The sequence below is a fragment of the Arctopsyche grandis genome, chromosome 8 (genome assembly GCF_051622035.1).
Source record: "Arctopsyche grandis isolate Sample6627 chromosome 8, ASM5162203v2, whole genome shotgun sequence".
Classification (NCBI taxonomy): domain Eukaryota; kingdom Metazoa; phylum Arthropoda; class Insecta; order Trichoptera; family Hydropsychidae; genus Arctopsyche; species Arctopsyche grandis.
Window position 1 is genome coordinate 11,259,596 of NC_135362.1, and position 22,064 is coordinate 11,281,659.

The 22,064-nt window shown below is 34.6% G+C and overlaps 4 protein-coding genes across 5 annotated transcripts; 2 read left to right on the forward strand and 2 right to left on the reverse strand.

The window, feature by feature from the left end:
* The first annotated feature begins 2,600 nt into the window (after positions 1 to 2,600).
* LRR (capping protein regulator and myosin 1 linker 1 leucine rich repeat protein) lies at positions 2,601 to 13,888 on the forward strand. Of its 2 annotated transcripts, none has more exons than XM_077437171.1 (28): positions 2,601 to 2,847; positions 4,398 to 4,501; positions 4,581 to 4,631; positions 4,710 to 4,818; positions 4,900 to 5,006; positions 5,080 to 5,204; positions 5,284 to 5,373; positions 5,450 to 5,697; positions 5,785 to 5,972; positions 6,043 to 6,120; positions 6,197 to 6,381; positions 6,457 to 6,605; positions 6,675 to 6,790; positions 8,370 to 8,441; positions 8,514 to 8,685; positions 8,761 to 8,935; positions 9,018 to 9,129; positions 9,203 to 9,342; positions 9,415 to 9,562; positions 9,774 to 9,927; positions 10,005 to 10,079; positions 10,159 to 10,264; positions 10,338 to 10,390; positions 10,466 to 10,573; positions 10,648 to 10,713; positions 10,797 to 10,856; positions 10,932 to 10,964; positions 11,048 to 13,888. In XM_077437171.1, the coding sequence occupies exons 1-28, from the start codon at positions 2,805 to 2,807 to the stop codon at positions 11,059 to 11,061; spliced, it is 3,081 nt and encodes a 1,026-aa protein (XP_077293297.1). In that variant the 5' UTR covers positions 2,601 to 2,804; the 3' UTR covers positions 11,062 to 13,888. The 2 variants fall into 2 exon arrangements, with proteins under 2 accessions (XP_077293297.1, XP_077293298.1); XM_077437172.1 differs by having other exon boundaries at positions 11,051 to 12,621.
* Positions 13,889 to 14,024: 136 nt separating this feature from the next.
* LOC143915830 (epimerase family protein SDR39U1) lies at positions 14,025 to 15,637 on the reverse strand. The gene is made up of 5 exons (XM_077436648.1): positions 15,525 to 15,637; positions 14,923 to 15,127; positions 14,619 to 14,859; positions 14,316 to 14,546; positions 14,025 to 14,216 (listed from the first exon to the last, which is right to left on the reverse strand). The coding sequence occupies exons 1-5, from the start codon at positions 15,550 to 15,552 to the stop codon at positions 14,025 to 14,027; spliced, it is 897 nt and encodes a 298-aa protein (XP_077292774.1). The 5' UTR covers positions 15,553 to 15,637.
* Positions 15,638 to 17,254: 1,617 nt separating this feature from the next.
* Tsen34 (tRNA splicing endonuclease subunit 34) lies at positions 17,255 to 18,725 on the forward strand. The gene is made up of 7 exons (XM_077436417.1): positions 17,255 to 17,358; positions 17,430 to 17,516; positions 17,591 to 17,726; positions 17,818 to 17,936; positions 18,010 to 18,114; positions 18,204 to 18,353; positions 18,439 to 18,725. Exons 1-7 carry the CDS (start codon positions 17,307 to 17,309, stop codon positions 18,630 to 18,632), a joined length of 843 nt encoding a protein of 280 aa, XP_077292543.1. The 5' UTR covers positions 17,255 to 17,306; the 3' UTR covers positions 18,633 to 18,725.
* Positions 18,726 to 18,842: 117 nt separating this feature from the next.
* On the reverse strand, positions 18,843 to 21,859 carry LOC143915831 (dynein regulatory complex protein 11). The gene is made up of 8 exons (XM_077436649.1): positions 21,284 to 21,859; positions 20,982 to 21,213; positions 20,681 to 20,906; positions 20,426 to 20,606; positions 19,799 to 20,316; positions 19,451 to 19,726; positions 19,163 to 19,387; positions 18,843 to 19,087 (listed from the first exon to the last, which is right to left on the reverse strand). The coding sequence occupies exons 1-8, from the start codon at positions 21,817 to 21,819 to the stop codon at positions 18,843 to 18,845; spliced, it is 2,439 nt and encodes an 812-aa protein (XP_077292775.1). The 5' UTR covers positions 21,820 to 21,859.
* Between the last annotated feature and the right edge of the window lie 205 nt (positions 21,860 to 22,064).

Sequence of the window (22,064 nt, forward strand, 5' to 3'; positions counted from 1 at the left end):
AGGTCCTACTACTCATCCATCAGCAACACCAAGCGAGCAGTCCGGCGAGTAGCTCGACTGCCAGTCGAGCAGCACTCAGTGAATTTGTGCAACGGTGTGGCGAGCGTTCATAACGTCCCACATTAAAGTTGGCGCGTTGTTTGTATCTGTGTTGTGGATTCAGTTTATGTGTTTTAACTTAAGTTTTTGAGTTGCTTTTCTTTTATGCTTCTCTTGTTGGTTTGATTGGTGCTTTGTAATGGAGCTATCAGGATAGATTGGGACATATAACGGTTGAACAATATTGTTACCTAGCATTGGTGTTGGTTATTTGTTGGTGTTTTGGTTGTTTGTTTGTCTATTTTTTGTTTGTTTCTTGCCGGCTTAGTCAGCTGCTTATGTAGGATGGGAAACTGACGGTGGACTAATGTTATTTTGTTTGCTGACTGGGTTATTTTGTTGTTATTTTTTTGCTTATTTGCTTGGTTTTTGTGTATTTCATTAGTCGCTTGTGCACCATTAATTCTTGTTTGTTTTGGAATTCGATCCTCTGACTTCCAACGGGGGGAGTATGTTCCGACCAAGTCTTCATGGTCAGCTTTCGTGGCGTTACGACCAAAGGAGCCGTTTTGGAGGGAGATCGGCGCCGAGCGCGCGTCCCCGCCTTCTATTCGTTTTCCGCTTCGGTCGAGTGAACATCTCTGTTCGCTACCGAGTTTGTTCCCACCACCGAGTCCCGATCAGCTCAGCCTAGATCGGCAGACGATACTGGAAGTACAGCTTCAGTATACGTCCGGTGAGAAGTGAGGAAATCCTGGTCTTTCTTCGTCGAAGTCAGATCACGTAGTCACGTGAGGAGTGAAGTTATCATAACCTCTCGAACACGTGCGCGCTAATTTCACGACGGACTCCCCCCCCCCCTGCTTATTCTCTGTATTTATACATATATAAAATACAGTCACCATACAAACAGAATTACAACCTGTTTTTATTATTATACAATTTCCTCCCTTTTTCCACATCACGCATCCCACGCACATTACGAAGGAGAAAGGGACATAGCAGAGCAGCCGACATCAGCAGAGACCAGACCACCGACGACGAAGGAAGGCACCTTGAGGAAACCAGCCCCGCCCAAGCTTACCACTAGCTATCTCAGAAAACCGACTTCCGGGGTGCTCTCGAGTTGAACATCCCTGGAGTCTGTACATGTACCAAAGAATACTATCCGCACTTGCATGACACCTGCAGGATACGGGTCGTGCTGGATAGGTATGAACAGACCTTTAACCGTTTGCCGGCGGCCGTCTTCTATGGAAGCTTTGGGCGACAAGTCTGTAGCGCGGCTGTCTTCCATAGAATTTCTGAACTAGGCTTATATGCGCCTATTTCAACTGTTTTTAGGTTCAAAATTGGTTGAATAGATTACTGAGTTGAATGCCATCTATTCAATTTGCTTAAAATGAATATATACCAGTCAAAAATTAGTTTTTTGTGGAACCATACTGAAATCTCGTTTAGACTGGCCGCGCACTAGGCAGCCAGGCTGCCGCAGCCAATCTAACATACGGTGGCTCATTGGAGCCCGCGCACTAGGCAGCCAAGAATTTCTGGCTGCGGCAGCCAATAGATCGCGTACGATTGCACGGCAGCCAGCTGGCTGCACGCAGCCAGAGCCTGCAAGGTAGAATGTATGTGGCTAGTATGTGGCTGCCTTCAGTCTCCGCGCACTTGACGTAGCAGCCAGAAGTTTTACGCCGCGGATAGCGAATAGAATCCCAGAGACTGTGTGACCTTTCAAGGATTATCTGTAACGGATATCTGTTAACGGATTAAATCGTAAGGCAATATGGGATATGTCTTCAGAAGAATATAGTGATCGAGATGTGAAAAGACGAAGATGGTAGGAAATCACAAATACAAAGTGTGAGGAAAGCTTGGTTTTATTAATCTTACATATATGTTTACCATCGATGGCACCAATGCAATTGGGAAAATTTGCATTTTTATTGAAACCATTTGCTATCTCAATCCATCTTTCTCCATTCAATTCTGGAAACGCTGTTTGTTTGAATGAATGAATCCAAAATCTTCTCTTTGCTTTGCGTTTCTTACGAAACAAGAGGTAAAGAATTATTTCTTCTACGCTTGACGGAAAGGTGACTACTGGCCGTCGACTCTGGCTGCCGAAACTGGCTGCTCAATATTTTGGCTGCCTAGTGCGCGGCCAGCCTTATGTGACGTCACGTCTTCATACAATTATGAAGAATGATTATTTGACAATTGAGCCAAAACTACGAGATATATTATGTATTTTATTGTTTAAAATAATACTTATGTGTAAATTAACATATCTGGTTACTTGAGTAAATATTAAAATCTGTATTTAAGGTCGAAAACTCGATTGCCAAATTCGCGAAAAAGGTGCTGCGTACAGGGCTTGTTCGCTATATTTATTGCCGCGGACAAAGGGTTAAACTAACGTCGACAATGCTTTCAAGCGGGCGCCTAACGCAAACAGAGAGGTGGAATTGCAATTATGTCGTTTTAAAATGCGTCCAAATTTGCACAAGTAAATTCGCAAAATGAGTGGAGATAGCGATGAGGATTGGCACACTTGCACGTCGGTGTCGGCGTGTGTGTGTGCGCAGACGTGTTTGAGTGTGTAGTGCGCGAGTGCAGTGGTGTGAGTGGTGTTGTGCAGAGGCGAGTGTGCGAGTGCGAGTGCAGAGCCGCGCCGACAACGGTGAGGAAAGCACTGGCTGTGGGGCGGCGGCGCCTCTGGAGCAGTCGTAGGGCGCCGCCCCCACCCCCGCCCCCACATCATGTCCACCAAATCGCATTCGCACATCAACAACGACTGGAACGGTCAGTTACGCCCACTTACCCTTCGTTTAGCATCCCCATTCCTTCAACTACATTCATCCACTCACCTTTCAACCCTCAACCCCCATCCCCAACCCCGCCCCCTTTTCATTTTCACCACATTTTTATCAGTCCATCGACAGTTCTCTCCCTTTTTTTTTTAACATTCAGCACTATTATAACATTTGACTTGACCCACTCTTATGTGTATGTGACTCATAAGAAATGTGTCACTTTATTTGAAGACACCCAATTGTCCTCTTGTGTGTCTTGTGCGTTTCTGGTGATACTTTATCCTTGATTTTTTATGTCATTGTCTCGTTTGACACGCACGAACGATTCACTTTGCATATGTAATTTATGCTGGTTAAGAAGAATCGAAATCCAATTATGGTTGGATATAAAATGTTAATTGATTGTCGGTTGTAATGATTTTTTATCAGTTGTGGTTTCAATAAGATTTGAATTAATTGAGATTTGTCAGAAAACTTCAATAAGATTCTGATTGAATATTACATGTGAAGTTTTATTTTGTATATTACAGAATCAGATTGAGTTTTCGTATTTGATTAAAGTGAACCTCTTCATAATCGGAAATTAAATAAAATGATAAATTATAAGACTTGAAACCTTAATTACTTATAGGTTTATCTTTTCGCAGATAATCATTTATAAATTCCAAATTTTAGTCGTATTGTTAACAATGTGTCGATAATCGTTAATTCTGATAAGGATACTTGTGTAGAAGTTTATTTTAGTCGAGAATTTCAAAACATTTTATACTTTTATCTTGGTAAATAATACATTCTGACTTTAGATACTATCTAGTGGTATGTAGTAATTGATTATAGTTTTGTCAATATCATAATCAATTATATCAACAGCAATGTATTTCATTTTCCATTTCAACAGGATGGATTACCAAACAATATACTATATCGAAGTAGATAAGGAGCTTAACAAAATTAACCTTATCAGTGCACTTTGTCTTTAACTCGCCAAAATTTTTATAACTTTTAATATAATATTACTATTATTAATAATACATTATGAGAATTCTCACATTGCTCAATTGTATACATTTATGTGTATGTACGTATGTGATTCATTCATATATCTGACATATCTGTATATATAATGTCTGTTTATAGCCACGTCACTATCAAATTATTTTATCAAACCGCAATAGTACGTAGCATTCTTAACATTCTTAGCATTCGTAGCATAGTACGTAACATTTTTAACGTCATACAAATTTGATTTTTATGAGTGGATAACTTTTGAATCACAGGATGACTGTGATTCACATTGAACTTATCCGGAAAAATGATTGCTATGTTTATGTAGTTGTCATTTTATTCATGATAATCGTGGCATGATGTCCACTTTTACAAGTGAGACGTATTTCATTTATATTAAGTAGTTGATTGCTATTCAAAAGAGCATACATCTGTTAATACATACTCAATAGATAATCAAAAGGTGGTGCTAGAGTGTGTATTAACTATTTTAATTTGAATGTAAATTAAATTTGAATTCCAATTTGTTTGCAGATAGTCTCGCGAACTTGCTCGGAAAAAATGTTAAGATATTTTTTAAAACTTTGGTCCGCTTGGAGACGAGAGGAGACAAGACGAAAACTGAAAATAGAGTACTTGTAAGTTAACTTCGATATTTATCAACCCATTTTTTACTTGACATTTATATAATAACAAATAAAATTGCTTTTATTTCAGGTATTTTGTTCAAGTCGTATGTTTATTTTGAGTGTCAAGATTCCAGCCAGGGTAATATTCAGTTTTATTTCATTTATATATAGTTTTGTATGCAAGTATATATTTCAAGCGCATTCATTTTCTATGCAGGTAGAGGCACATTATCATTATTTAGAAATAGAAGCGTTAGAAAGTCGTCAACCGAACCATTTGTGTTTTCAATTCGACGCTGATACAAAACCTCTTTCTCTTTTAATAGGTGGGTAATTTTTCAATTGGTTTTTGCATATGCATCTTCTGTTTCTATTCTTCGTACTCACTTTATTAATTCAATTGACAGGAGATGAATCAGAAGGTGGTGCTCGAGTTATCGGTTCTGTGTGTGCTTTAGCTGGTGCTCTCTCACGCTTATGTCCCGGATCTCCTCTTAGTCACATTATATCTAAAGTACGTAAAATACAATACTACCTGAATTGTGCAAGATGTGATTTCGAAATTAAACCGGTGGCATTGCTTGTAGGTATCTGTCCCTGGTGCTTTAGAAGCTGCGGAACGTGGAATTAGCAATACGATCGCAAGTGGACCTTGCGGTGGATTTTCAGCTCAATATGCTGCTGCTTGCGATTTACTCCAAGTGCCATTCAGGTTTTTTATCTATTTTACATGATGCTATTAATTAATTTTATTGTTTCTCACGCTTTTCTTTTTTTTATGTACATTTTAGAGAGGATGTTGCATGGGATATTGACACCATGTATCATACTCACAACCAAAGAATTTTAATGTTACGTGATTTTGAACATCTCGAACCCAAGTAAAGCATTCATTTATAGCTTTCAATACACATTTATTCTGGATTTTTTTGATATATATATATTTTTTTTTTGTAGAGAATTAAGTGCGCTGGTATGTGCTTTACAATATAATAGATGGTTTAGAGGTGTGTGTGGTACGGGCGAAAATGGTGGAGCTCCGTTGAGTTTGATAGCTGGTGCTTTACGACGTGGAGGTTTACGGGAACTTAGGTGGCCTCGTGCCGCGCTACGACACGATGGGGCTACCCGTTTGGCTCCATCAATCTCAGCGGCTGCTTCTTTACATACAATAGACCTTACAGAAAACCCAATTGAAGACAAAGGTATGCTTTTTTTTGTTGTTAACAAATACCGTTTTCATTTTTTTTGATTATATAAATGTATTTTATATAATTATTCTTTATTTGCAGGTGCTATTATCATTGTGAACGCTTTAGCTAGTAATGAAGCTGGCCTCAAGCATATTTGTTTATCAAAATGTGGCATTACTGGAAAGGCAGCAAATAGTTTAGGGACCATGCTTTGTGAAAATATGAACAATCTAGAAACACTAACACATCTTGACCTCTCGCATAATAACCTTAAAGACGATATACATGTAAGATTATCATATAATTCAAAATTTGTATATAAAATTTTCATTTCTATAATTCACATTTCAATTCCAGGACTTGTGTAGTTTTTTGGCTCAACCAAATGTTCTCACTCATTTAAATTTATCAAATACAGATATCACTTTAGAAAATGTAAGTATTATGCAATCATATATTAGTCATTCCGATTTTTAAATATAGCGTTTCAATTTTTTCTTTATAATTTTAGGTATTCGGTGCTTTGTTGCGTGGATGTGGTGCAAAACTGCGGTGGTTATCACTAGCCGGCAATCCATGGAGCGCTCGGAGAGCTAATCGGGATCCACCTCCATCACTGAGACAATTTTTCACCGCATGTTTATCTCTCGATCATCTTGATCTGTCTCACTGTCGATTACCCCAAGATGCATTGAAGTATTTATCTATTCTTTGGTATAACATTTGGTATGTTCTTATGATCCATTGTTAAACGTCGCATTTTATTTTCAGAAATGTTTTACTCGGATTAGCTTGCAACGAAGCGGCTGCGGGATTGAATTTAGTTTTACGGGGCGTTCTCGCTTCGGGTGGACCTTTAGTACTGGAGTCTTGTTTGCCGGGTGTTCGGTGTCTTACACATCTTGATCTATCAGAAAATTGTAATATATTTTGTATTTTATTTAAATTTATGAGTGATGAATTATTTGTTAATGTTGCTTTATTTTCAGGCATTGAAGGAGAATTAGCTGGAGTTATGCTAGCTGCGGGAAAAAGCAAATCTTTAAGAGGATTGACTATCGCTCGTTTGCAGGGTCGTAGACAGTCGGCAACTCCAATTGTGCAGGTAAAATTGACGACAATAATTATGATAAAAGTATTGTAACGAAGCGTTTTACGCGCGCGTGCACTGCTCTTACGATGGGAGAACAGGTGGCGGAAAGCGTGGTCCTTCCAGGGTCGTGTTGGTTACACGACAATTGGTGCAAGTCCAAAAGGTTCAACGACAAAATGTACCCGAAAATTAGTGCACTGACAAAATGTACCCGCGACAAAATGTTCACGCGACAAAATGTCCACGGAAATAATGTTCAAGCGACAAAATGTTCAAAAACCCTAAATTTTTAAAGTTAATTATAAATTATTATTATTTTTCAATTTAAATAAGCAAATATTGGATACGGTTAAGAACACCTGTCATTTACACTAATTTAATAACTAGAGGTAGGATAGCCAAGGTGCCGCTCATTGTTCCATTGTTGTAAATCCTTTGTAAAAAAGGTTCGGCAAACCTTTAACAATGCATTTACAACCTTTGAACAATACGCAGCACCTTCTGGGTCCGGTGACTATTAATAACGCCCGCTTTGTATACGATAAAAAGTAAATTATTCATTTGAAATAAAGAAAATTTTGGAGACGGTTGAGAAGCCCTGCTATATAAACTAATTCAATGTAATCTGCAGTTCATACGTTTAGAAAGTTTTTTTTTTTCAATTTAAACAAATAAATATTGGATACGGCTAAGAACCCCTAACATTTAAACTAATTCAATGACATCTTAAAATGATATTCAATGAGTCACAATGACATTCGTTTAAAATGTAATTCTTCAATTTAAATAAGAATATGTTGGTGCGTTTAGAACACCTGTAATTTATACTAATTTAATAACATCCGCGATCTATACGATAAAAAGTACCATATACATCGATAAATATAATACAATAAAAAGTTACTTTTTCCATTAAAATAGGAAAATTTAGGATTTTTGAACATTTTGTCGCTTGAACATTATTTCCGTGGACATTTTGTCGCGTGAACATTTTGTCGTGGGTACATTTTGTCAGTGCACTAATTTTCGGGTACATTTTGTCGTTGAACCTTTTGGACTTGCACCAATTGTCGCGTTCCCGGTCGTGTTATAGGGAAACGTTGACTAACCTGGGATACAGTGTAAATAGTCGGGGAGGTTCCTGACTGCGAACTCGTCTCGTCGATAACAGCTTCCTTGTGGTCGGGACAGCTGGCTCTCCGGTTCTCTGGTTGGTCCTCTCACGGCTAACGCTTCTCCAGAAACTGCGTGAGGAATACAGGGGACGTTGTGCTGGAACTCAGGGGAAGGAGTGCTGATGCACTCGACCTCACAGCGGTTCTTCAGCAAGATGGCGGACCTCTGGGCTCCGTTCGCGATGGGAACGGACGCGGGGGGAGGTCACGAGGAACACTCTGTCCCCAGTGGTGGTCGGGATGCAAGAGTTCGACCCTCCAGTCTCGTGTGCTTTTACCGCCCGTTTTCTGTGTTGCCACCCGAAATAAAAGCAAGTGTGGCCCGATGGGACAGCGGGGAGAACGTCGCGTTACAGTATTTTATTAAAATCAATATGATGTTATTACATATATTTGAATGTCAAATAATTTTCCAGGCCCTAGTAGACGTAGTTCAAGATCCAGAATCAGTTCTTTCATCTCTTGATATCAGTGATTGCAAATTAAAGGTAAAATAAATTCATTCAATTGTTTATAATAATAAAAATCCAGTTTGAAAAAATGTATTATTATAATTGCAGACTACGCTATTGCCGTTGTTGGGTGCTTTGGGAGCAGCTCGTGGATTGACGCGGCTTGATGTTTCCGGGAATGCTGTTGGTGATGCTGGTGCTCGTTTGCTCGCTAGAGCTCTTCGCCTGAACACATCGTTGAGGCATCTCACATTAGATCGTAATCATCTTACACACAAAGGTACGTAGAAATAAAAATTATTTGTGTTTCATTATATAAAGGCCTCATTCAAGTCCATTATATTTGTACAATTAGGTATTGCGGAAGTGGCCCATGCTCTTCAATATAATCGCACACTTCAGAAGATGGAATTTCCCGTTGCCGATGTAGTAGCTGGTGGACGGGTAGCTCTTGAGCGAATGGAACCGCTGTGGCGGCAACTCGATGATCATCTTTTGCGCAACGCTTCGGCTGACGTATTCCCTATTAGGTTTGTATACAAACTGCCTACCATTTTGTAGATATAAAGTGAATATGATTTGGATTTTAATATCACATGCATTCTATTTCAGTTCATCTTATGGTGAGGAAGTTAATAATTGCGTCCTGCCACCAACTCCTATTCCCCGATTGCTTGACGCTGCAACTGATATGTTACATTCTGGAATTGTTCACCATATGCAAGTAAGTATGATGGGAAATATGTGCATCATTGTATTGCATATATGTATTTTTTAACTCGGTAATTTTATTCTAGGCTTGCGTTGATGCAGCTCGAGAGCAAGTGAACACTTCTGGAATGATGGGTTCTTCGATCGCCCAACGAATGGCTCCTCCTCGATCCGCAGTACACAGAATTTTATCACGCGCCCTTCATCCGTTAGCTGCTCAGCTTACGTTAGTATTTTCTTTTATTTTACATGTTTGTGAAATGAGTGCACGTTTAAATGCTGAAAATCGTTATTTCAGAGAGGCGTGTAATGCAGTCGTTCGAAGCTTATATGAAGAAGTTGAAGGTGGAGATATGCTTGATAGAATTGACGTTGATAGCGCTTTGCGACGATTGAGACCAGCACCGTTTCCACCACCACCTCTACCACCTCATGCCCATACTGCGGTTTGTTTTTCTATAATTTATTTTTATTAAAAATTTAAAGCCTATAAAAAGCGATCAAAGCTTATACAAATGTATGTATTATTCTTATAATTTTTTTAACTGTTTGCAACCAGTTGGATTATTTAAATCTAGTAAGTATTTTAAAATGCGATTCGGTTAATAATTTGTTTGTGTATAAAAATTAAAATTAAAAAAACGTGTATATTCTTAGGCTACACCGTTAGGAGGAAGAAGGATTTCAGAGGCATCGGGCTCTTTTGGAGAAAGACCACAGTCGGCGACTGGAGGACCACCGGCTAGAAGTTCGCCAGACAGCCTTGCTGATCTTCCATCTAATCATCATCAACTGCATCATCTCGTCAAAGGTGTGATTCACATAATATTCAATTTGCTTGTTTTATGTTATCAGTATATTGTTTATTATTACTTTTGTAATTTTTAGGTCGCCCACGACGAACAAAAACACGAGCACCGAGTCGTCCTGTTCCAGAATCACATCATCATCCGGCTACAGATGGTATTTACTGTATACATACAAGATAATTAATCATCACATTTAAGATATGGGCTTATTATTGAATATTTTTATATTTTAGGTGTAGAAGTATTTTGGCGTGGTAGAGCATCACCATCATCACCACGTTCGTCACCAACGTCTCCCACTTCGCCAACGTCTCTCACACTTCATAACGATGATACAATGTAATTTTTATTTTTATTTTTACATTTTTTTCTATGTTGTACAAATTGTATTGATACTTATTGCTATCAACAGGTACAGTTTAACATCAGGGGAAAGTACACCAGTTCCTCTGGATGAACGTTCAGGTTTGTTTATATCAGCATAAATTATACAATTATATTCATAAGAAGAAGTTATAACTCAAATTTTTAACTTTTTAGAGGCTGACGTAAAAAGAACACATTCTGCTGAAAGCCCTTCTCTTTCTACACATGCTCCAGCAACAGAACCAACCGTTAACAATATAGCAAACACTACATCGCCGGCCGGTACGATTATTTTTAATTATTTGATACTATATTTTTGTAATTATACAAATATTTGACAATTTGTTTGATTTTAGTTGAAAATGAAAATGAATGTAAACTCAATCATCAAATCTCAACTGATGGTTCACCTTGCATCACAGGTATAATATTTGATCATTATATTCTCCAGTATGTTATTGTAATACAATTAACCGAGCTTCTTTTGATTTTTTTCTAATTATAGAAGGTGTTGAAGATTGTGTTGGTGGAAGTATTATGGGCATATCACCAGCAGCGTTAACAGGTATTGTATTTTGACAAATATTTTGTTGAAAATGTTACTATTATTGTACTAAAATACAATTATTTCATTTTATAGGATCAATGCGTAAAGAAGCTCCTCTTGCAATAGGTGAAAATTAATGTCTTATTTTTGTTTTTTTTTTTCAATTTCCAATGAACTTAAAATAAAGATGGGCGTTGTTTTATTTACAGAAGAAACGGCATGAAAGATGTAGTAATCTGAAAATACGTATACCGATCGACACTTAAAGTTTGATGGAAGTATGAGAATTTCAAGGCTGCCGATAATATTATACTATACATATGTATTGTCGATAATACTTAATTCATGTAATATATAAATCACAGTATTTAAAAACCTACATTCCTCGCATATTTATACATATATTGATAGATATGTGGTTAGCGTCCAGTTGAAAAGATGGCGTGATCTGCGTGCTTGGGGCGAGAGAATGAATAGTGAATTCGTATTGTCAAAAATATATATATATTATACATGTATGTATGTAAATATATAACGTATATGTGTGGGTGTATGTGATCACATAATTATGTATATACATAGTATCGATTTAAGGTTGTCATTGACTGACTAAATATATTTTGTATAGTTAATTTAAATTACATCCATATTTTTTGTAACATAATCATCAATATGCTTTGTTCATAATGCTGGAAGGATATCCACAATATATGTATTTATAAAATTGATATATCCATTATTGATTTTTATTGTACTACATATGCATGCCTATCGGAGTTCAGTGGGTGACGGAATCATATCTTTCTGCTCATTGAATTGCGGTTTTTTTACCTTTGATGACTCGTCTTGTAATATTTTATCAAGTTTTTATTCGTTAGTACAAAAATTATCACCGGCTTTGGATATCCTTTGATTTGAAAAAAAATGTCGAAAAATAGTGAGTGCGGTTTTTAAAACTGCTATTGTGAATAGTTAGATAGTTCAAGTCAATTAGGCCCTATAAAAATAACTTTGTGATAGTCATTTTTTATTATTATTTTTAACCCTTTACATATTGGATTGCTTTTTTTTATATTGTATGTAATATTTCGCGTTAATTTTTTCCTAACAACATACATACATACATATATAAGACAATAGACATTCCATTTTTCCATATATAATATGTAGACTCAACGGTATTGATATTTTTCAATATTTGTATAACACTTAGTATACATATTTCTAATATACACACATACATACATATTTTAGATTGGCTAATACAGTCTCCCGCCATAACTTATGTACATAATAATAAATTGATCAAATACAAATCTTTAGAGATCGATTAGCCGAAGTAGCGATTTCTAACTAAAATACCAAATTACATATTTACGCAAGTGAAAATTGATACTTCACTTATCTAATAGTAAAGACGTTTATCAACGAAAATTTTATTGAGACCTTTTAATCATTATTTGTTTATACAATGAATGAGCCATGTAAATTTTAGCGATGAATATCGAATTATATTTATTATTTTATGATAGACCATAAATTTTTTGCCAATTATCCCCCCCCCCCCACCCCCCCAACAAAATTTTGTTTACAATAACTTAATGAAATTTTTATGTTACCTTTACTAAGTAATTTAATTTTTAACATTGATAAATGTTATTTTATGTTCTTAAATACTTTTTGTGATTTTTATAGCAAAGCCTGTTTTTAAAACAATTTCAGATGTATGTGATATAAAATTTATATTAGTGTGTGATTAAAATTCTTCAGTCATATACATATGTACATATGATTTTTATTTAAAATGTGAGCTTATTCTTTAACTTTAGAACGGTCAACAACGTATAATATACTTACTGATACAATACCGGCTAAACTTAAAAAATATATACATACTTACCTATAATTTAAATAGGATTCAACTTCACTGTTCGAATTTTGCTCTATCTCAAAATTGGCTCGCATAAATGCACATTTAACATCACTCTCTGCCTGGCTATAAACCTTGCCATTATTATTATTTTATAAATTTCATCTGTGTTGACAGTTTATCAGTTATTATACTGCTCAGCAATATAATATATTTATATTATAAATACGTATGTATTTGATTTTATTCAATTACCATTCGTTACCTTATTTTGAAAAAGTTCTAACTGCAACTGTTCTAACTATTATTTAGAACTTTTCCAAAGTAAGATAACGAATTATTGATTTAGGAAAACCAAATTTATTTCGGCATAGTTAAACAATAAAAAATTATATAAACCGAATTATTTGTCATAAGATTTTATAAACAACTTGAACAAACAAGCGTCCATCGTTCAGTGTCTCTTATATTATACATGTATACATATTTTTTTATACATACATTGTTATATTTTGTTTATTATTTTAAATATTTTAATTTTTGGCTATTAGATTTGTGAATATATATATATGTATCCACTATGAACTGATTTTTCACATACTTTCGTTGACAATCATATTAGCTTAGTATAAATTTCTTTGTAAATTTTATATCTGTATACTGCAAAGCTTATTTTAATAATTTTAACATTTATAAATAATTTCAAGATAATATCTAGTCATTAAGTCATGAATTTCTAAATGGCTGGAAAACATTTTCTTTTTATCATTATTCCAGTCTTCCAGTTGCAGTTTATATTTCTAATAATATACATATTTGATCGGAATCGGAAGTATAGCCCAATTTTTTCTAATATTTAAGAAACACATTCTCGGTCATTAATAGAAGCATTAGTGTATAACCACATAGTTAATATTTGTCTTTGAGCATAATATATTTAATATATATATTTATAATCACAAATTAATATTTACATGAACGAACAAACTTCTTTTATTTTTTCTGTTTTCTATATAATTTTTCGATAAATTTTTATACTGTATAATTCGGTCAAATTATACAAAACTTATTTATTATTGCGCCAGTATTTCAATATTTTGATAAAATTATCAAACAGTAGTTGCAACTATTGTGTCTTATGTATTTAGAAGACTCTCAATAAATATTATACATATACTAGAAATTGATGTTTTTTATTACTTTCACAGAATTAACTAATTTGTTGTAAAATTCATACAAATAAGCAACAATAATATTTTCAATATTATTTATTATAAATAAAATTTATATAATATAATATCGCTACTGAACGACCATTACTTCACAAACGAATCACAAGCTGATTGTATATCTGGATATTTAAACTGAAAACCATGTTCTAAGGCGCGTTTCGGAATAACTCGTTGACCCTGTGTTATCATGATGGCTCTTTCTTTGCCGTAAATAATGTTGAAAACAAACTCGGGAGCGGGAAAAAATGCCGGCCTCGACAATGATTTTGCAAATGCCTAAAATCCAAATTCATATATTTAGATACATGTACAATTATAAAGTTTGGCCTGAAAAAAAACTCCTATTAATGGAGAAAATATGATATGAATACAAACATTTGAAAATTGAAGATTGTTAGTACTATCGGGCGCAACACCATTTACAATTCCGTTAACATTTTTATCTATACAGAAAGATATTAAACTTGTTAAATCATCAATATGTATCCACGGCAAATATTGTTTTCCAGATCCGATGGGACCTCCCAGCCCGAGGAAAAAAGGTACATATAAATTTTTAATCATACCACCATTTCTACCGAGTACGACTCCACTACGTATCGAGACCTGCAAAAGAAGATTAATTTTACTTTTAATCCAACTACAAAAATATAAAACATATAATATATAAAACATTACCACTCTGCACGATTTATTATCATCCAAGTGTGTCGCACTTTCCCAATCATGACAGAGTTTTGATAAAAAATCAAACCCTGCAACTTTTGAGTTCTCGTCATACTTTGCAGTGTCCGAAGGAGGGTATATTCCGACGCCTGATATAACTATAAATGCATTCGGCGGACTTGAACTTTTACTAATAGCTTTCGATAGTAGCTTCGTCGTGTCGACTCTTGATTTGTACACGTTACTTTTAAAACTGAAAGTAATGCAATACGTTAACGGTGAACAAATTCAAAAAGTAATATTTTTATATACACACCTATCAGTCCATCTTTTAGTGAAGTCTAAAACATTCTCCCCGGCAACGTTGACAACAGACGTTGTTCCTGACGGCAGTCCATTTTTTGAGATATCGTCCCAAGTGATTGTATTACTTCCGGGCTTTCGTGATATTGCTAGAGTTTCTACGCCCTTCGATTTTAAAAGACTTATCAAATGCTTTCCTATGAATCCGGTTCCACCACCTATAAATATACAGAGTAAAAAATCTTTCCAAGTTCGTGTCCGGAAACATCCTGTACAGAAAAATTCAAGCAATATGTACGATACATGTCGTAAATAATTCTTTTAGAAATGCAAGTTGTTTAGAAATAGATTCCTCTTAGAGATTTTTTTCCGGATGTTCTAATATGCTATAGATTTAAAAATATTTAAATAGCTATGAAAAAGAAAACTCTATGAGAATAATATTCTTATATATGTAAGTATATTCTTGTTCTCGAACAGCATTCTTGATTCATATCAGAATTTGAAAATACATATATAATACATTTAGTTGCATTATGTAACAAACGTATATATTGACATGAAGATTTATATGCTAAGAATAAATATAATGAAAAGCCTGTAAATCGTATTTACCTACGAGGGTACTACCTCGAATACTCATATCGTCTTTTTATTATTGACAATCGAATATAAACAAACCAACTGACGTAACTACACTTCTACCAACAGCACTAATTTAAATTCACTCTATACATATCAACTTCGGTTCGGTGATTATTGGTCATAAAGACACTAAATCTCTATAACGGAACATCTGGCATCCAAAAATCCATCATACTAACGATAACTTTCATACTAACGAGAACTTGAGTGCCAAATATTGCGTATTCGCGATTTTAATGGCAAAAATTGTCTTTGTGACCACCGCAATGTGACTGATAATCCAATTACCATCAACTTCATTGTAATTTGAAATGAAATAATTAACGTTAAATTTCTAAAAACATATTTAAGTAGGTATGCATTTCGGGGTTCGGTGATTGTTGGTCACAAAGCGCTCGTCCATTAGTCACTAAAATCTCTATAACGAAACATCTGACAGCCGAAAAATCCATCATACTAACGAGAACTCGAGTGTCAAATATTCCATATTCGCGATTTTCATGGCAAAAATTGTCTTTTGGGCGATCGCAATGTGACTGTAGGAATCCAGTCGCAACAATCGAAACATCTATTCCTATTCCGACAGAGGATACATTTCCCACGCTCAACCATTGACGTCATCTCGAGTCGAGAAACTTCCACCCTAACAAATCAAGCGGAACGACGCGGAGTCGAAGAACACCTGCATCCATTAAAGTGCAGCTGTGCAAACAACAACTACATTGTAACCCATTGAACAAACATCCAGACTCCCTGGAACAAAGGGTGATAAAAACTAAATCGAGTGGAACGACGCCACATATTCGAGAATGTTCCACCCTAACAAATCAAACGGAACGAACCGCATTCGTTGCATCTCTTGCACACGAGCCGCATACACCGCTATGAGCCGCACACGAGCAGCCAACAGCCAGCAGCAGACCAGCAACAACAGCAACAACCAGTCAGCTAGAAGCAGCCGACCAGCAACAGAGCCAGACTCACTCAACCTGCAACAACCAACATGGAAGAACCGCTCCAGAACACAGCCGAATCCAGCCGCTTCGAGAACTTCCAGAACTCAGTCGATTCCAGCCGCTTCGAGAACTTCCAGAACATACCCGCTGCATCAACATAATATTTTATACACTTGTATACCCGAACTATATAATAAAATTAAATTATAAAAAACAAACACAACCGTGTTTCGTTAGGCCGCGATACGGCCAACATCCATACCCTCGCCTTCAGACTAATAATCCAACTATCACATTTCGGTAAACATCAAGAATAGCGTCTCCTGGCATTTAAGTACACTAAACGTTTAGTATAAAATTCACTATCATTTGGATTCACAAAGTTATCTTGGTGAACCACAAACGAATGCGTTTATATTCCATTGTGGATGCGAGCGAAACGGAAGCTGAATTGTCAATTCGGCACAAGTCGCGGATTATTTACAACGTACTTGCAAGAATTTGTTTTTAGAATTTCATTTTGCATCTCTACCAATATGTTTGGAGTATTTCTGACGGTAATTGCAGAGAATTATAAAATATAGGTACCATGTTGGATCTTACGTCAAATTCCAGGCGACACTATTCTTAGTGTTTACCTGCATTTCGTTGAAAACATATGTAAAGTTTATCGAATTTAATTTTTCAGAAATACTTTTACATACAACCATGGTCGATTATAGTCGTGCTATGTTCCTGATATTTGACAGTTCAATTTGAGGGTTAGACAAACGCCAAAGTGCCGGTAATATTGAAAATGATCCCGCTTTACGTTTCTAACGGACAGGCTTTTGTTTGGAATGCTAATGGTATTTTACGATTTCAAATAATTTTTAAATATTAAATCAAATATATTTATTACTTTTTAATTTAATTTTAGATTGGCTAACAATTCGTCAAAACCATCGTATTGTTGGTGAATTAATCGGTTCAATTGCAAGTTTTCCGAGACAAGATTCATATCCAGGTATCTCATTCAGAAAATAGTTTTAATAAAAAAATTATATGTTGCTATACGATATTTTTTTAATTTTCTAATAGGTTTTCCAATGGCACTTATGACTGAAGAAGCTGCATTATTAGTAGAAGAAGGATTCTGTAAATTATTAGAATATACTAATTCAAATGCATTACCTAGTAGTGATCTGTCTAAATTAGCAAAAGAAACCGAAGATAGGTTAGCTTTTTTGCTTGCTTATTTGCACATTTGCTTTTTATTCTTTCAGAAATTAAAATTCAAGATGTATATAAAAAAAAAATTTTCTTAGATTATTTACAGAGCAGACCGATTGCATGAAAGAAAAACGTATTGAACAGATGTCATCAAGAATTGACATAATCGTTGCTGGTAAACAAAAGAAAAAAGCAATGGAAGGCGATTCTTCTGGTGAGCATTCAATCCAAAATTTATAATTTATTAAATATCGTTGTATTATAATATTCATTGTTTTATTTTTTAGAATGCGATAAAGAAGCTTTATTGCAAGAAGAAATTCTGAAGCTCACTCCATTATCTGTCGGAAACTCATTAGTTCAAATTCCCACTGAAGATCCTTGGCCCCATGGTTATATTATAAATTTCATCTTAAAAAATTAATTTATAGTATTTTGAATTAAAGTGCCAATTTTCACTCATTCTGCTTGTGATTTATAGAAACAAAGGACATCACCATCGAAGATCTCATCCCAAATATCAAATCAGATATTGGTCATGTTCGGTATTCAGTTTTTAAAGATCTATGGAAAAGAGGGTTTTTTGTTACTGCTGGGACAAAATTTGGTGGAGATTTTCTTGTATATTTAGGTAAATTATTAAAAAGTATATTTAAATCGAGTTTGATGCAATTGTGATATGTACATATGTACATATAATGTATTCTTATTTTCAGGCGATCCTGTCAAATTTCATGCTATGTATATGGTAAAATGTTTAAATAACTCATCTGAAATCATATCGTTGAAAAGAATCGTAGCTTTTGGAAGACTCGGAGTATCCGTAAATAAAATTACAGTTATTGCATATATTAACAATGATAACAATGTCACTTACCAAACATTGCAATGGCATGATACGTTGTATTAAAATTTATTTTTTATCTAATGTAATAGTATGAATATTAATATGTAATTATTTTTAATTTATTAAGGTGCTTGATATTTGAATAAACTATTTTTCAAAATAAAACCACTTTCATATTTATTATATTGTTAGTTATACATCGTAAAAAATTTGAAGTAACCTCAAATTGTGCATTGTAATCTACATATATATTTTTAATATAGGTATAAAATTTCATTTAGCTTTATTTTGCTCTTCATTTTCCTTTCTAAGTTCTTCTTCTAATTCTAACGCTTTCGTTTTCTTTTTTCCGAGAGGTGTCTTCCACCACCATTGCTCTGCAGCCTCATCTTCTTCACCATAAATGGGTTCATGTTTACTGAGAGCTATTATTAATTCTGTATGTGTTAGTGGTCGAATGCGTAACTGTAGCATGCGCTTTGTAGTTATGACACTTTTGATCACTTTTAATACCTCTCCTATAAAGATAATTCTCATGTGCTATTTTTGCTTTATCAAATATCATATTATGTGTTACGTTTTATTGTACTTACCAACTGTATAACCATCTGACATCTTAGCAATTGATGATATATCAAAATGTGGCCCAATTCCACTATACTGACGTAATTGAGTACTCCAAAGTTGATAAATAGATCCATAATCAGGCATTGGAATTTGAATAAATTTTTGAAATGCCTGTTGTAAGAGTTTAAGTTCTCCATCCCATGGATAAGATGATGTTCCGATAAACATAACTCGATCCTCTGACGTTATACCTTAAAATTAGATTTTTTTTAATATGCTTTATTTATTTTACCATTGCAGTCTTAAATATACACCTTTTACTAATTTCGGTAAATCCTTTTTTAATCTTTTGGGGTCAGTTTTATCCGTTTTAGGTAGCTTTTTAACGAAGGGTTTTTCCGCACCGTCCATAAATATAATAGATGGCTGAAGTAATCTAGACACTTTATTGACAAGATGTACAAGCATTATCAATCCTGTTTTCCCTGGATATTTTCCAACAATATTAGAAGGAGTCAAGTCAAACAATACCGCTCCAAGCTCAGTGCAAATTGCATTGACTAACATTTTTTTTCCACTTCCTCGTGGTCCTATTTGAGAGGTGTATTTGAATTAACAATATGTAAAGTAAAAATATTTAAAATTATAGCTATATACAACACCTGATATTAACACTGATCGAATCAGTGGTGCAGATTGGTGAATCATATCAGACCCCATTGGAATTATACAATTCTCTTTAATAACCTGTCGAATATCACCTAAACATGGCATTGTAATTTTTCCATCGTTGCGCAAATCGGTGGCAGCAAAAGATTTTTCTCCCATGAATGCATCTATTGATACCTCCGGATATTTCTTTATTATGCCATTTGATACCAATTCCTCAAACAACGATTCTGTAGATCTATCAGGAGTTAAATCTTTTTCCTTTTTCTTCTTACTTTTTTTCCCACTCCTTGTTTTTTTCTTTTTAGCTTTTTTTGACTTTTTACCTTTGTGCGATTTATCTTTATCCAAAGCAGTTTGAAGCAAATCTAATTCAGCCCTCATTATGTCATCGACAACTACCCGAGTCTCCCCTTCCACCTTACCATACTTTTCAACGTATATCATATCTTCATTATGCTTCTGGTGAGGATTAGATGATTCGTCTTTGTTTCTCCACACTTCTTCAAATCTGATAAATTAATATTAATTAAATATCAAACAATTCGATAAATGCATATGTACATATAGGCAAACAATGTACATATGCATATTAAGTCCATTATAAAACATTAATTTACTCTTCATTAGATGATACAATAATTGGCAAAAAATTTGATGGAGCTATTTTATAACCAATTCCAATATCGGACGAATCTTTAGACTTTTCCTCGCTTCCTTTATCTTTTTTCCCCTTTTCTTTACTCTTCTTTGATTCCTTTGATGAGATTGCCGTTGATTTACTAACTTCGCTTTCGGTTCCTTTCCGATCCGTTAAATTTATGTATTATAATAAGATGTAATCAATATTTTAATTATTTATTAATTGAAATTACCTTGTCTACTGAACATTATACGAGATCCACCACTTTCTTCTGATGGAAATTCTGGAAATTTTGCTGAATGATTGTAATATTCTTTGAACCAATGTCTAACTTCTTCAGCTATCTCCTCCATTATAATTGCACCCTTCTTGTCCTTTATACTACTTTCAATTACTTCCCGAGTTTCTAAATATTCTTTTTCGTGTGCCTCTTGAAGTTCATGTCGATATTCTTTTATCTAGAACCACAAGCGAGTATTAAAATCAAACATTAAAGTGATTTTAATTATTATTTTGATTACTATACTCGAAACTATTACTTTTTCGGCTTTTTTTATCGTTTCTGAATTTACAGGTGGTGGTTGAATCATTCCTATCAACAACATTTCACTCATTTTCCTTTTTCTAATTTTTCTTCTAGTTATAAATCCTCTCCACATTTTCTGAATCATTAACGCAGAAGTGAGACTAATTTCTTCTTTTTCTCTATTACCATCTGGTTTTCCCTTCTCTTTTAAAAGTCGAATTTCTCTCATAAATTGACCCCTTAAAAGTAATTATTTGAATTTTTCAATGATAACATAATGCATATTTGGAAATAAATAAAATTTAATACCGTAGTCTGCCTTGACGAGCTCTTTCGTGAACTTGTATTATTTTAATAGCTTCAACTTCTGTCAACTGTTTTTTCTGTTCTTCCTCCTCTTCGTATCCCAGTTTATGCAATACATCATCAATAAATTTCCGTTTGTATCGAGTATCTGGTAGGCTCTCCCTTTGAAAGTATTTGGGAATGGCAAGCTCAGCATCCATCGGCGACACACATATTTTAATAAGAATATTGTCGTTATAGCTAAATTCAGAAATATCGACATTTATTAAGTCGTTCTTTAATTCTACGACTCTTCCCAAACAACCGTCCAGCAATTTGCGTATTAAAATTCGTTTTTGCGGATGAACCACTTGATCATAACATTCGTTCAGTTTATTGGCTGCTATTATGTATTTGAAATAAATTTCACTGATTGCATTATGAAAAGTCAACTTATCTTCTTGTGCATCTTCGTTTTGTAAGAACGTATCTGAATTCGCCGCTTCCGTCAGTATTGCCTTGGCTTCAATCCACAAATTATTGTAAGTCACATTCGACATTTTACGTTACGTTACAAACCCATACCAAAGGTAATTAATTGATACGTTGAATTTTATCACGAAAAATTCGTCATACTTACATATATTGATTATATACGACAAGTACGCAAAATAAACAACTTGTTGCTAAACAAGTTGACATGGTTACAATGTTGGGAAAATATAAACTAGATAATTTTTTTAATCCAATCATATAATTCAATTATTTTCATGTTACAATTATATAATTTTTACAATAGTTTTTG